The sequence below is a fragment of the Sinocyclocheilus anshuiensis genome, unplaced genomic scaffold (genome assembly GCF_001515605.1).
Source record: "Sinocyclocheilus anshuiensis isolate Anshui unplaced genomic scaffold, SAMN03320099.WGS_v1.1 scaffold697, whole genome shotgun sequence".
Lineage (NCBI taxonomy): Eukaryota > Metazoa > Chordata > Actinopteri > Cypriniformes > Cyprinidae > Sinocyclocheilus > Sinocyclocheilus anshuiensis.
The window spans coordinates 356,159-372,712 of record NW_015538036.1 but is presented as its reverse complement, the minus strand read 5'-3'; the positions used below and the strand labels follow the sequence as shown (position 1 = coordinate 372,712).

Sequence of the window (16,554 nt, the reverse complement as noted above, 5' to 3'; positions counted from 1 at the left end):
ATTGCTTTACAGATCTATCACTTTTGCTGCTCAGAAATGTTCACGCAATCATGTTGTACGTATCAGAAGTTCCATATAGCTCACACTACATGCGTACCGCGCCCAAGCCCAAGTGAACCGCGCTCTGGGCCACCTCTTCCAACCGAGCCAGGGCCGCCTAAACGAACCGCTGCACGGAGCGATCACACTAGTCAAACGAACCGGGCTTTGGGGGTCAGACGCGCTCGGGCATGGTTAAGATTGCCTAGTGTGATACACCCTTATTCTCCCGCATCCTGCACACACGAGTCTCTACCCGCCCGCACCCGCACTCACCCGTCTAGTGTTGTCCCGCGCCGCAATCTGCTGCGTTAGATCCCGTGATAGTGCAGGTCTCTACTCGGAAGGAGCCTGTTATAATGTTATGATCGAGGCTCTGGACTCCTACTCGGAAGGAGCCTGTTATAATGTTATGATCGAGGCTCTGGACTCTGAGCATAACTTGTTTTTCTATAACAAACTATAAAATATTTTCTATAAAAACGTTAATGCCCTGTCAGTGGCAAATAGCTTTGGTTTTGTATTTAATTTGATTGCATTAATGTTATAAGTTGAGATATACAATACATATTTTAACTGTTACTATGTAAAAGGAATACTGCTGTAAAAAAGCACATTATTTGTTTAAAGTGTTTGCTAGCCAAATGTTATTACACTTTTGTTCATATAGCAGTACTTTTAAATGAAAAAGTGCACAATACACTACTTTTGAATTCATTATTGAATTCATTGAATTTTTTTTCCAAGGACACATTCAATTGATAAAACATGACAGTAAAGACATTGATTGTGTTTAAAAAGATTTTTATTTCAAGTAGATGCTGTTCTTTTGAACTTTGTATTCATCAAAGAATCTTTAAAAAAATGTAACATGATTTCCACAAAAAATATTAAGCAGCACAACTGTTTTTCAACACTGATAATAATAATTCTGATTCTGATTAGAAATGTTTTTAGAGCACCAGCATATTAGAATTTCTTAAGGATCATTTGACAATGAAGACTGGAGTAATGATTGCTGAAATTCACCTTTGTCATCACAGGTATTAATTACATTTTAAAATATATTAAAACACTTAATGTTAGAAAAAAACACCAGTTTTAGGTCAGTGGGTATATATGTTACCCTGGACCACAAAACCAGTCTTAAGTTGCACGGGGATATTTGTAGCAATAGCCAAAAAATACATTGTATGGGTCAAAATGATTTTTCTTTTATGCCAAAAATCATTAGGATATTAAGTAAAGATCATGTTCCATGAAGATATTTTGTAAATTTCCTACCGTAAATATATCAAAGCTTAATTTTTGATTAGTAAAATATGCATTGCTAAGGATTTCATTTGGACAACTTTAAAGGCGATTTTCTCAATATTTAGATTTTTTGTACCCTCAGATTCTAGATATTCAAATAGTCGTATCTCGGCCAAATCCTATCCTAACAAACCATACATCAATGGAAAGCTTATTTATTCAGCTTTCAGATGATGTATAAATCTCAATTTTGATAAATTGACACTTAAGACTGGTTTTGTGGTCCAGGGTCACATATTAAGAGCCAGGCCATATTTTATTCTGTGGTGTAATTGACATCACCTGAACTGTACGGCGCTAAATAGGCTTCTAGCAGCTGAAGAGACTTTTTCCATGGGCGGACAGGCAGATCGCAGCAGAAGTGAGTGGTGGTGGGTGAACCATTGAAGGAAAATATTACCCACTATATCACAACTCTTTTTCAATAAGAGCCACAGTCAGGCAGAACGGAATCACATGCAATCCCATGAAACTGTTGCAAATGAGTGAATGACTGTGTGCCAGGACGCCACACTTGTTCTGACTTATACTTTTTTGGACTGATAATTTCATTTTTGTGGTCTTTTATATACACACATTTCATATATACAATCATCTGATATGTCCTGAAGGCAGCATTACACCTGCCAGCCATAATCATCACTGTACCCGCTGTTGAGCTGTTAGGTGATATTCTCTCACTTTTTCTTGTTAGCTTCTCACTTTCTCTTTTACACCCTACCCTGCAAACACACACTCTCTCTCTGTATCTATCAGAGCTTTATTTTAGTGCGGTGGTCTGGTAATACTGAGCAGATGAATGGCTGACAGACTTTTATTTATCTAGCTTTACTCATTCATCCGTGTCACTGGACGCTGACGGGCCCTGCATTGCCTGTAATGTTCTGTGCGCTGCAGTTTATCCATCACTGTCATTGTCTCTCGCAGGATGGGAAGACAGCAGAGGATCTCGCGATTGCAGAGCAGCAGGAGCATGTAGCAGTGCTGTTGGCCAAGCTGAAAAAGGTGTGAGTCTTTGTTTATTATTCATCTCACTGAGACTCAAGAGAGATTCATTTGCATTACATGAATGCTTTGTGAAGGCTTATGAGATCCTTGTTGTATTTTATATGACACCTGCAAGAGATGACAGTTTTACTCAATAATGACTCTTATCCCACTGAGATGTATGCTGATTTTGATATTTTTTAAATAAATATTTGACTTTCAGAACATATTTTAACCCATTGGTCTGCTATTAGTGATTCCGGGTAACCCCCACTGGTCCAAAATCCAACTCCATGTAGATATCAAAGTTTGTAAGATGTTGTGAAAGCCACATGTGAAAATGAATGGGAAGATACTTTCAGAACTAAAAGGGGATAGGCATTGTTGCACTGTATAGTGTCATGTTCTTACTATGTTTTTTGGATATGTACTGTGGTATTCTTTAAAATACCATGGAATAACATGTAAATATGATGGTTCAATAATAAGGTAGTCAATCAGTACATTGGTATTTATTATAACTGATGCTTGCAGCCTCTCAAACATGGCATCCTATCTGCCAGTTAATCCCACTAAAATCACAGATGGCGTTTTGAAGCTCTTATGTAGTCTTTTGATGTGGCAAAACCATTTTCAAGGTTACTAAAAATAGATTTTCCATATTCTAAGATATTTCACATCTAATTTGACCTTCAGTCTACATCATTTTTTTTTTTTTTAAATCTTGCTCTTTTTAATGCTTCAGTCACTCAGATTTGATCTAATGTTCAGATGTACGGTTTATCTATTAACCACAGACTTGACGTTAGATTTTGGAAGTCTTTTAATTTGACTAATTTCTGTCACATACATGATTTAATATATGGCATTTAGCGTCTTGCACTTTGCTTCAAAAAGTGGATTATGCTCAGTTGGAGGACTCTGAATACTAGCTATTAAGAGCCTATTAATTACACTCATTAGGATGCACTGAGCATTCTCAGACACATTAACATTATGTCATTGGTCCATATGTCATATTGTAATGCCACTGGATTGTGTTAATTTACATACCCTTTGTGACTGGTCTTACAGGACAACCATAAGAGCATTTACATCCAGCAGCTGCGGCCTACACAGACCCTCCAACCTCGCATCAAACTCAAGCTGTTCGGCCACTCGGGAGCAGGGAAGAGCACTCTGGTGGAGTCTTTGAAGTGTGGCATCTTGCGGAGTTTCTTCAGGAGGAGGAGGACCAGGTTGGCCAACCCTGTCCGGCACCCAGCCTCACCTGTCACCTCCAAACCTGCAGGTAGGGTGATGTGTTTTCCTTCTTCATCTATAGAAAAGCTGACAATTAAAGGAATTGTTCTTTTCAAGATGTAGATGAGTTTGTTTCTTCATCAGAATGTATTTGGAGAAATTTAGTATTCCATTACTTGCTCACCAATCAATCCTCTGCAGTGAATGGGTGCCGTCAGAATGAGACCCCAGACTGCTGATACAAAAAAAAAAAAAGTAATCCACAACGCGGTTCCAGTCCATCAATTAACATCTTATGAAGTGAAAAGCTGCATGTTTGTAAGAAACAAATCCATCGAGGTTTATAAAGAATATCTCTTTGGGTTTGAGACTTTAGTCTTTGCAACTTTAGGGATCTTATCTATGCACGAACAGCTTCTAACACTCCAAAGAGAAAGGAAAATTTGAAATTGCATCATATGATCCCTTTAACAAACTGCTAATGAAACTGCCAGTAAATAAGCAAATATTAAACAAATAGTTTACCCAAAAATTACAAGTTGCTGAAAATTTACCCAGCCTCAGGCCATTCGAGATGTAGATGAGTTTGTTTGAAGAAAGTAAATTTCCTCTTCAGTAAATGGGTACCGTCAGAATGAGAATTCAAACAGCTAATAAAAACATCACAATAATCCACCACACAACTTCCAGTCCATCAATTAACATCTTATGAAGTGAAAAGCTGCATGTTTGTAAGAAACAAATCCATCGAGGCGTTTTACCTTTAAATCGTCATTTCTGACCGATATAATAATGCTTTCTCCAGTGGAAAAAGTCCATCCCCTGTTGTCCTCTCACATCAAAATCCACCAACATATTTGGACTGTTTTCACTAGTAAATAATGCTTGAGCTATGCATATTTCTCTCTTGATTCAACCAAGATGACTTGTTCATTGGAGAAAGCAATGGTTTTAAGTTAAGGGATCTTATCTATGCACAATCAGCTTGTAACACGCCAAAGAGAAAGGAAAACTTGAAATCGCATCATATGACCCCTTTAAGTTAAAAATGTGTTGATGGATTTGTTTATGACAAACATGCAGCTTTTGACTTCAAGAAGATGTTAATTGATGGATGGGAGTCGTGTGGATTACATGTGGATTATTGTGATGTTTTTATCAACTGTTTGGCTCTCATTCTGGCGGCACCCATTCACTGCAGAGGATCCATTGGTGAGCAAGTGAGGTAATTCAAAATTTCTCCAAATCTGTTGCGGTGAAGAAACAAATCTTGGATGACCTGAGGGTGAGGACATTTTCATTTTGGGTGATCTATTCCTTTAAGCTTAGAAACTTGGAGTATAGAGCTTTTTCTGGTCCAACTTTGTTCACTTTCCTCACTCGTTCCCAGATTAACACACACGTCATAGTGCTATCCTTGGAAGGCGCAATCACATCAATGTAATGCATTACACATGAAGCTAACTTTTTTACTGCCACAGCCAAATTGAGGAAGTCGTCTCTAGGTTTCTATGAGAAAAGTTTTTAGAAAGAACCAAAGTTCAGTGGAAAGCGTTGATTGTGCGAGACATATGCAGCACAGTGTGACTAACACGTTTGCAAGGTATAAAAAAGAGTTTGAGTCATCTGACTCTCATGTTATTTCTCCAACTAAAAATGGCTGTTAGCACTTCTGTTTTTTTTCAGGAATTTTGTTTTTCCCAGCTGAGCTATTTTTATTATGTATATATGTAGTGATACTGTCTCATCTCTTGTGGAGTTTTTTAACGTACAATCTTTGTCCATTACCAGTCCATATCTTTATCCACAAGGATACATGTAATCTCAAAATATATATCAGAAAAAGGGAACCTTTATTAAATATTTATTTTTCTGTCAACACTGGGAAAGCTGGAATCAGGCCTTTAGGAAAGAGCTCCCCCATGTGGTGGGTTTCCACATTTTAAGAATATTTCATGACATTTTATAATAATATACATCATTTATCCTTTAGCTACAAACATATCCTTATTGTATATATTGTTATCTATTATAAGAAGTCAGTTCCATCTAGTTTACAGTCTGTCTTTCTTTTTGCTTCCCTGTTTGTGTGTTGTGTGCCTGTAGTGTCTGTCAGCATCTCTAACCTGTACCCAGGCTGTGAGAATGTCAGTGTGCGGAGCCGCAGTATGATGTTTGAGCCCAGTTTGACTAAAGGAGTGCTGGAGGTCTTTAGTCCTGTCCATAACGCTCTCTCCACGGCTGACGACACCGCCACCAAAGCCATCGACATCCAGAACACGAATGTCAATGGTAAAAGCCGTTTATGTTAAATATTAAATAAGTCTCACCAAGACTGCATTTGTTTGATCAAAAATACATTAAAATAGTAATATTATGTAATGTTAATACCATTTGATTTGTATTTTAAAATGTAATGTATTCATGTGAAGGCAAAGCTGAATTTTCAGTAGCCATTATTTTAGTCTTCAGTGTCACATGATCTTTTAGAAATCATTCCAATATTCTTTTTTGTGCTCAAGAAACATTTATTATTATCAATGTTAAAAACAGATGTGCTGCATCATATTTTTGTGGAAACTGATACTTTTTTATGTATAGAAAGATCAAAGGAACAGCATTGTTTTGAAATAGAAATGTCTTGTAACATTATAAATGCCTTTACTGTCACTTTTGATCTATTTAATGCATCTTTGCTGAGTAAAAAAATCTTTCTTTCCCAAACTTTTGAATGATATTGTTAATATGTTTTAGGTGTTGGAGACTTCAGTATATGGGAGTTCTCTGGTAACCCCGTCTACTACTGCTCATATGACTACTTTGCTGCGAATGACACCACAGCCATTCATCTGGTCTTATTCAGCCTGGAGGAGCCTTACGAGACTCAACTGAACCAGGTCACATTCTGGCTCAACTGCCTGAAGGCTCTCACGCTGCCAGAGGACAACATCGGTATGTGCAAGTGTGTGTGTCTCCTGAGACTACAGTGTACAATGTATGGATTTCTTCTCGTCCTTTCTAGAGCGCTTTCCATTACAGTAATTACAGGGATCAGCTGAAGCTGTGAAGTCTGTGATTAAGAGGTCTAAGGAGCAGTTATACAGTTTTTCGCAAGTGAAATTAATATTTTTTTACTTGGTTATTATATAGTTATTTTGTGTATCATAATTTATTTATTTATTTTATTTTAATATTTTGTTATATTATTTTCTTTTGTAATCTCAAATATATATATCAGAAAAAGGGATATTTATTTTTCTATTTAAATATTAATGTTCTATTAGTATTTAAACCAATAACCAACTGTACAATGTAGTTACCCATAGCCTTGTTGCTTTGAAAGTAGGGCTGTCAATTGATTGACACATTTTTAAATGCATTAATTATACATTATCGTTTTATTGTGGCAAATGAGTAAAGCATTAAATAGACATAACAAAGTCTGGCTGTAGAAGTCAATATATTATTTGTTTTATTTCCATGTCATTCAATACAAGTCTATAATTGGCAAACATTTTATTTTTATTTTTTTACCATTGAGTTTATCAGTCTATCCGAGGCCTGTTCACACAGAATGCATTATCACATTCCATTTGTGCTGTTTATGCTTGGTGTTTCTGTGTACATATACGCTAGATGGATGTTTTTGGCTACTGCGTCATGTCTTGCTGTTTTCACACAATGAGCACCATATATTTATGTTAAAAGCAGTTCTACTTTTGAAAGCGTACTTTTCTTGAGACCCTTTGCATTCCCCATGCGCTACCTGTGTTACTGTTTTTGAAAAAAATTTAAATAATGTTAAATATTTTTAACACATTATTTTTATATTAATTATTTGTTTTGAATGAACAAGTTAAATTGACAGTCATATGATAGAAATGAGCTCATGCGTGCAGTTTTGTTCTCTGTGTATCACTGTTTCACTGTTCTCCATTCTGTGTGCTTCATTAATGCTGTTTGTAGTTTTCTCATTCTTGTCTCTCTCAAACTCTCAGTAATTTCAGCCTGGCTTGCCATTGCTTTCGCTGTAGTGATGGTTGATGAATTTGTGTAAGTACTGTAGCAGGCACATCCATAGTGCTATGGATAATGCCAAAAGAGACTTCATTAGAGTTGGTGCATCAGTCTTAATCTAGGAATCTAGTTTTTGCTCTATGGTTCTCAGATATTTTTGAGTTTATTTGAGAGTTGAGATTATGCATAATGATCAAAGATGTTAAGAATAGACAATAAAACTGCCTCTCTGTTGTATCCACAGCCTTTGGAGGGAAGATCACGAATCCACTGCGTGTGGTCCTGGTGGCCACACATGCTGACATTGTGAATCTGCCCCGATCGTTTGGGGGAGAGTTCAGCTATGACAAGGAGAGATCTCTACTTAAAGAAGTCAGAAACAGGTGATTAAATGAATATAAAATGTCAGTTTGAAGCTATGAGACCTATAAGTACATTAAGTGAGCATTTTTGAAGGACTGACTAGATCATAGTGATTAAAGTGATTTGATGGATGAGCCAAACTATTAAACTGATTATAATGCATTTTTTCCCTCTCAGGTTTGGGAATGATCTGCATATTGCAGAGAAGCTCTTTGTCATGGATGCAGGAGCATCCAACTCCAAAGACATAAAGCTGCTGAGAAACCTTCTGTTAGAGCTCCGCAACACCATCATCTCTGTAAGATCGGTCTCCATTCTACTACACCTCCCAACACTTTGTCATTTCAGTTACCTAAATGTAGCATTAAAGGGATAGTTCACCCAAAAATGAAAATTCTGTCATTAATTACTCACCCTCATGTCGTTCCAGACCCGTAAGACCTTTGTTCATCTTCGGAACACAAATTAAGATATTTTTGATGAAATCTAAGAGCTTTCTGACCCTGCATAGACTTAGACAGCAAGACTACCACCTTCAAAGCCAAGAGAGGTCGTTAGGACATTGTTAAAATAGTCCATGTGACATCAGTGGTTCAACCTTAATGTTATGAAGCTACGAGAATACTTTGTGTGCAAAGAAAACAAAAAGAATGACTTTATTCAACAATTTGTTCTCTTCCCTGTCAGTCTTCGCCGTGCGTTCACGAGAGTTCCACAGCGCATGCGTGTGGTGCTGCTGACGCAGGAGCCAACATTCTGATGTACAACCCAGATGCGCTGTGCCTTGTTTGCAAGCAGAGGAATGCACACGCATGCATCATATTACTCTCCTGAACACACGTCAAAGACTTACACGGAAGACAAGAAATCGTTGAATAAAGTCGTTATTTTTGTTTACTTTGCGCACAGAAGTATTCTTGTAGCTTAATAAAATTACGGTTGAACCACTGATGTCACATGGGCTATTTTAAAAATGTCCTCACTTCCTTTCTTGAACGTGTCAGTTGCGTTGCTGTCTATGGAGGGCCAGAAAGCTCTCGGATTTCATCAAAAATATCTTAATTTGTGTTCCGAAGATGAATAAAGGTCTCAGCAGTTTGGAACGACATGAAGGTGAGTAATTAATGACAGAATTATCATTTTTGGGTGAACTATCCCTTTAAATTACTGGAAACACTCACTTTTTTGATTCTGATCTGGGTCTGATCTCTATAATAAAGCTCTTTTCTTTTCTTTACCATGCACACACACACACACACAGAAATACACAATATCAAACACTGACACTCAGATCCCTCGCTAATCCATTCTGCTCATTCTCCTCCTACATCTCTCTTTCTGTCTCTCTCACTCCTACACATACCTGTACAGATTACTTTCTCATCTTTCTCATATATTGCGTCTGGATTTTTGTGTATATTATGAAGGAAAAAGAAGTAATTACTATAGTTTTTAAATACATAATTTATATAGTACAATATCTTTGAGGTGTTAAATGAGACTTTCATTTATCAGTGGTGATTTCTACTATTGCTCCTACTTTCAGTTAATGGGGGAAAATTTAGACCATATTTGGGGGTCTGTTCTTTTGACTTGGGCTAGAAAATAATTACCTAGCAACAACTTAGCGACCCCATTGGCATTTTTTCCAGAGATGTCAAATTGCTTTTCTCTCTGTCATTTTCACAGACCTGCAGGCCGATGACTCAGCTGGCAGAGAAGCTGTTGTCCACTCTGCCTTCCTGGCGGAAACTGAACGGGCCAAACCAGCTGATGTCATGGCAACAGTTTGTTGTGGATGTGCAAGAACAAATCAACCCTCTAGCCAGTGAAGAGGATCTGCGGGAACTGACTTCACAACTTCACAGCATGGGAGAGGTGTGTGTGTGTGTATGTGTGGGCGGCCCAGTGAATGTGTGAGAGTGTGTGTGTGTGTGACGATGAGCAGATGAATAAATATGTATGAATGTTTGAATTATGGTTATATTGCTGTGGGTAGAGCATAAGTGTTTGAAGTAGATGCTCTGTATCATTAATTAAAATGATTGTTTTCATACATTATGCTATACTATCGTACACGCCCCGCTATTAATGCCACATCCATTACTTCCAAACCACTCAAAGTATACAATGCAGAACATCTACAAACATGTTTTTATGTGGATTCAAATGAGTTGGTGGGTGTCAGCAACTAAATAGGGGCCTTTGCAGTCTATTGACCACCCACAACCATTACAACAACAGCTTCACCGATAGAGAGAGCAGGTGAATGAGTCATTCTCATCAATATTAGTCATTTGTGTTTTCAGCAGCAACACTTAAACACATTTTAGGGGATGTTTTGATGTTGATGGGCTGAAATGCCAAGCTGTGATTCAGCTTTATTAACATTTACTTACATAAGAAACTCTGTTTAAGGGGCTTCAGCTCCCCTGTGTTTAACCTCAGCCCTTTTGAAATCCGTTATGTCATGTCTCTTCAAAGAATAAGTCACACAAAAATAACAATTCACATCAGCCTGTATGACTGATTTGTGTGAATCAAAATGAAAAATGTTGAAGAATGGACTGAAAGTGCATGAGAATCTGGGCTGCCAAGCGCCAAAATGACAGAAGATCACTGTATAAATCATATGTTTCATAAATGTGTTTGCTGTATTCCAAGTCTTCTGAATTTATAAAATAGCTCAGAATAATGAACTGACCCAAATTCAAGGCATTTCAAGTGTGCCCCCATAACTACTGATTTACTGACACCTACCGATGATTTTATTCACATTTTTTTTTAAAAGAATAAGTGAGTTGAGCCCCAAAAGTGACACATCTGCTGAACTGTTATGGTCTGTTCACACCAACTCAAATATTCAACATGAACTTTCGGTCTGATTTTCACATACGATATGCCTATTCAGGCCAAAGTGTATTCAGATTTTGTATTCACTATGGTTGTTATCACACAACACCAAATACAAAGTAGAGAGACTAGAGAACCTGTTCCCGATTCTTCCTCTGTTATTCACTGGTGCTTTGCAAAATAATCTGTTAGTGCCACCATGTTGTAATTTTATGCAACAACAGCAGCTCTAGGGATGTGATCAAAAGCATGAATCGTATTGGTTGGCCAGTTTTCTTGTTAGTATTATGGAAAAAGGTTTAGAACACCATTTTAGAATTTTCATGACCGTCTGAACAGATGCATTAACAGCCATTCAAATTTGATCTCAACGAATATTTGTCTTGGGGTCTTTGGAATCTTGCAATCACCCATTTGCTTGTACTCAATCCTTTTCTGTCTTCTAGATTAACATCATGCAGAGTGAGACTGTCCAGGACGTTGTCCTGTTAGATCCTCGCTGGCTTTGTGGTAACGTACTCGGCAAGCTTCTCTCAATTGAAACCCCCAAAGCAATCCACCACTACCGTGGCCGCTACCGCGTGGAAGAACTCCAAAACCTTGTCTCCGAAGGTGACATCGATGAACTTCTCCAGGTGCTCGACGCTATGGATGTATGTGCCCGTGACTTAGCCAACCCCGGAATGGTTGACATTCCCGCCCTCATACGCACGGGTGGCCTACAGCACACCTGGACCGACGAGGAAGACATCGAAGGCGAGGACACTTTGTTTTACGGTGGTGTGCGAGTTGTCCCTGCGGAACACTTGGCACCGTTCCCTTGTGGACTTTTCCATAAGTTGCAAGTGAACTTGTGCAGGTGGAGCCGGCAGCAGAAGCCAGAGGTCGAGGCTGAGGATGTGAGGTTGTGGAGCGGCGGAGCTCGGGTTGGACTCGGCGGCGCTGAGGCACTGGTTCTGCTTGTGAACCACGGGCAGGGCATGGAGGTACAGTTACGAGGACCTGACTCGGATCCCGGCCGTTGCTATGCTTTATTGGACACGTTGTGTGGCATGGCAGAGGGTCTGTTAGCTGCTACGTTACCCGGTTTGCTTACCGCCCGGCATTATCTTAGCCCTCAGCAGCTGCGGGAACACCATGGCCCCGTCATGCTCTACCAACCGAGAGACTTTTTCCGCGCTCAGGCGCGAGGCGAGAACGCGCTTTCGAACACTATGGGCGGCTATCGTGAGAGCTTTGTCAGTATCGTAGCATTAGGTTGCACCCAGGTCTACAAACAGGGCAGTCTTGGTGGGGAAGTGCCCGTGGCGGAGGTCAGTCACCTGGCTCGACGCAAGCTCTGCCGCCTGCTGGACCCTCCCGATGCCCTTGGGAAGGACTGGTGCCTGCTTGCCATGAACTTGGGCCTCAGCGAGCTCGCTGCTAAATATAGTTCTGGCACCAACGGGACTCCGCCTGCAGACCCCCTTTCCCTTCCCAGTCCCACAGCCACGCTCCTGCAGGAGTGGAGCCAGCGACCCGATTCAACCATAGGCATTTTGCTCGCTAAGGTGCGAGAACTCGGTCGTCGGGATGCAGCAGATTTCCTCCTTAGAGCTGCACCCGTGTTCCGGGTCAACTTGGAAATACTGGGCACCCCGCCGGAGCCCTACAGTCCGGTGTGTAATGGGGGCGGCACATCCTTCAACTCCATCAGTTCCGTGATCTCTCGTTAGGACGTCACTTGTGTCTATAGAGAAACGTGCAATTGACCGGTGGAGCGGTGTTCAATCTCAAGCTCCCTGGTGTCCTGAGACTGAAGTATTTGAATCAGATACTCTGCTCATGTCCATTTTGTTGCCCTTCGCGATTTCTGAATGTTCATTCTTGGTGTCTTTGAAAAGATGCCTATGTGCTTTTTTTTCTGCAAATCTTTTATTGACCGTCTCACATTCCCAAGGTGAAACTGCAGGCGGCCTTTTTTTAAACATCCTTACTGAAAGAAAATTCTATTACTTCTATAAATTCGGACAGCTGTTATTAGGGAATTGCGCTAAATTTGATGACCGAATGATAGATCACTAAGTGCTTGGCAGCATTATTTAATACACGACTCAAGCTATTGAGTGCCTTGAAGATGGTAAGCTGTTGACAAAGAGCCATTGCTAAAGATTTCAAAATTGGATGTGCACCTCTGCAAGTGTTTCGGTGTTTACCTGTCTTCTGAAGCTTTTAATGAACATATCTATTAGATTTACACTTTTTCTCAAACATACAAAATTGGGTCACTTGCATTTACTACCTGATTGTTCCTTATTGCAACTAAAACGCATCCTTTTTCAGACAGGATTTTATTCAAATGATGAAGCACAAACAAACATATTAAACATTCCTTTAAAAACCGAAATGCATGGTAAATTGTTTTTAAGTATGGTCTCTAAAATCCCTCACATTTGTCTTATTCACACTTATAGCCTAGTTGTCACTTTCACTTTTGTGAAATATTACGGTTCTGACTACCTGTCAAATGGAAATTATTAAATATTCCAGGCACTTACGTGACAAGTAAGATTTTGTTTTTCTTCATGTCTGCCGCAGTGTCCTGATAAGCATGATCTTTGTTACAATTGTTCAGCTTATTTTAATATATTCTGTTTCACACATTTACACTGTTGTTGAGTGTTTAAGTCATGTGTATTCTTTACACTGGAGAATTAATCATAAAATGCTATTCTAAGGGACTTAAATTGGGCAAAAGTGTCATAAAATATGTTGACATTTGCATTGAAACTGTTAAAAGCGATGCCATTCCTCAGTTACAGGAAAACCATTGTACTGAATGTGGTATATTGGACACAAATGAAGTGACAACTTGAAAACTGTAGATGGCAGCAAAGACTGTTACATCTAACACATGCTATAACTTTTTTTGCTCTCCTTCTTATGAGGCAGTTGCAGTTTCATCATCATCTTTTGTAATGTCTGAAAGTCCAGACAGCTGTTCCACATTATATTTTGGGACAGGTCTATCCTCCAACCAATCATCATTTCCCTTGCAGGCTTGAAATCACAAACTTTTCTAAAAGGGAACTGGGCATATTGTGTTCTCTCATTCCAAAAGGCACATTTTTATATTGTGATTAAGTCTATGTATTATGGAGCTCTTTCGCTGTTTAACTGTGGTCAAGGTTCATGATTTTCCCTCTTAAGACTTTAACAGGGTACATCAGAGGGGAGTTTATCCTGGTGTATTTAAGACTTGTACAGTCATCTCTTTGCACAAGACCTTCACATTATTGCTCTATTTATATTATGTTCGCATGTCTCTGAATGCCATGTCCTTAATACTTCCTCAAACTTTACAGTGTACTACATTTTTTATAATAAATTGTTTACTCAATGATTCTCTCTGTTCTTTTTAAAAAAATCATTTTTACAGTGTTGTTCATGCAATATTTTGCCATCTACATTTCGAGATTTTCGATAAAAGATTTTTAGCACAGTAATAATAATAATTAATAAATTGCCTTTTCCAAGATCAGTGTTGCTGTACAAAGAAAATATTAGCCTATGGAACGACGTTAGTTACAAATATTCACAAATGTACAAACAAACAATGAAAAATAATAAACTACATAAACACTAGAGAGCAGTGAGCTGAAAAAAACAAACACATTTTTAGTTGAGATTTGAAAGAAGAGGTGATGGAGATTTCAGCATATTTTACCTTACAAAATGTTAGATTCTTTGGTCTAAATTATGTAATTTGTAACTTAATCTGTCCTAATAATAGCCTAGTGGCCTCCAATTCAACCGTGAGAAGCAGAGCCCGCTAAAATGAATCGAAAATGACAATGATGACATTGCTGTGGATGAATTAGTCATGTGCTGTTTTTTTAAAGCGTCAGTGTGTGGCATGACTGAACATGCATTATTCAGCAAATGGAATTACCGCACCTTTATTTCAACATGACATATAGAAGCTTTTCTGCTCTGTTCTTTTTATAGCTCTGTTTATGAAATGGTTTACTTTACTTGTGGTTTTAAAATATGCTGACTTACTATTTAGTTACAATGTAATACTGAATGCATATACGCTAATCAGAATTTTCAGGGTCATGAATGCTCACGCTTGATCAATTGTACTTCTTTTAACTGCTCCTTTTTGATCATTGCTGGAAGCGCTGGGCTGATAGGCTTAAGTGATAATGGAGCAATCTTCCCATCTATAGCTTCTGTGTGCTTCTTGTGACAGACGAGCCCATTAATCAGTCTAGTTTTCCCCTTTGTTTGTATGTAGATTCAACAGCACTCTAATTCTGGCCTGCCACAAATCTTAACAGTGAACGTAAACAATGTGGAATGTTGTTAACCTGCGCTGACATCCTCACATAGACATACTGATAACAATATACACTGGTTTTGGTGGTCTGTTGATGTGTGAGCCGGGTCATGCAAGTTCACTGCATTCACATTGTTTATGACTTGTGTTCCTTGTGAATATGTGATAGAGACCCTTTTGTTTTATAATCTTGTGATTTAGTATATATTAACATTTTAAATGTACTTATTTTAAATATGATTAAATCTAACATTCAATCAATTGCAATATGTTTCTAGTTGTGTGAAGAGCTTGTATTTGAACACTGAGGAAGGCATAAGCACTACTGGCTAGTTAATAACAGGTATAATAACTGAAATGCTTATGATTTTCGTATGGGGGTGATTCTATAATTGGAGATACATTTGGCATTTCATAAAGTTAAGGAAAAAAAACTGTTCACTAACAGAAATTCTTTCCAGTATCATATTGAAAACATATTCAATTTTAATAATTCAGTGCTTGCCAAACACAAGTTACTTCCTTTTTTTTTTTACGTTTAATGAAAAAACAGGTGTCTTTATGGTATTGCTTGTCAACTCTGTTACGGACAAATTAGGCAATGTGTAGAAATAACAATAAATCATAAAAGGAAAAATCCTTCTTGTATCGTTAGACAAACAGTCCTTACATTCCAACATTTGGAACTGAGATAATATTTCACCAATGCATACCTTAAAAAAAAATAAAAATACCTGTCTTCACATAATTGTCCGCTTGGAGCAAATATTTTTCATCTAAAAATGTATTATATACAATATCCAGTAAAAAAAAAAAAAAAAGAGAAATGTTGTTTTAATATTATAAGGGTGCATCATATCTCAATAATGTTTGAGATTTTAAACAACAATTGTATATATTTTTTTGTGAAAATAGTTCATACACAGAGTTGACCCTTTAAGTAACAGAATTGACCGAATTATCCGGTGGACTGTCAATTCTGTTACACTATTGTCAGCATTGTTACTCTACCTCTGTAACAGAGTTTGACGGTAACAGAATTGACCATTTTATTTTTGCCAAGCACTTGCTAGCATAAATGCTAAGAGCACATGGCACTAATGAAATCATGATTAAAATACCTTTAAATAACCCAATTTGTGATCTGTTTTCCTTTTGATATTGTGGTAACAGCGTCTGCGTTCTTCAAAATAACTCTTGATATAAGAACTTTTTAGATTTAAATATTTTCTCAGAGAGAGCACACAGACTTTTCAGTGCTTCAGATCTTATCAGTGAGGGAAAGTGTCATCATTTCCTGTAGGCCTATCTTACATAGTTGTGGGAGATAATTCCACCAATTTAAAGGCAAAATATGGTACGGTAACAGAGTTGACGCATGATTTATGGACACACATTTTTATAAGAACAAAAGTTAT

At 38.1% G+C, this 16,554-nt stretch overlaps 1 protein-coding gene across 1 annotated transcript in view; it reads left to right on the top strand.

The window, feature by feature from the left end:
- Positions 1-14,194, top strand: part of LOC107680553 (death-associated protein kinase 1-like) — an 80,260-nt gene extending 66,066 nt beyond the window's left edge. Inside the window, exons 19-26 of the mRNA XM_016476491.1 lie at positions 2,281-2,358; positions 3,415-3,631; positions 5,689-5,874; positions 6,337-6,534; positions 7,844-7,982; positions 8,140-8,260; positions 9,652-9,840; positions 11,262-14,194. Coding sequence (XP_016331977.1) covers positions 2,281-2,358; positions 3,415-3,631; positions 5,689-5,874; positions 6,337-6,534; positions 7,844-7,982; positions 8,140-8,260; positions 9,652-9,840; positions 11,262-12,530 — 2,397 coding nt within the window. The 3' untranslated portion in view covers positions 12,531-14,194. The remainder of the gene's footprint in view (positions 1-2,280; positions 2,359-3,414; positions 3,632-5,688; positions 5,875-6,336; positions 6,535-7,843; positions 7,983-8,139; positions 8,261-9,651; positions 9,841-11,261) is intronic.
- Positions 14,195-16,554: the final 2,360 nt, after the last annotated feature.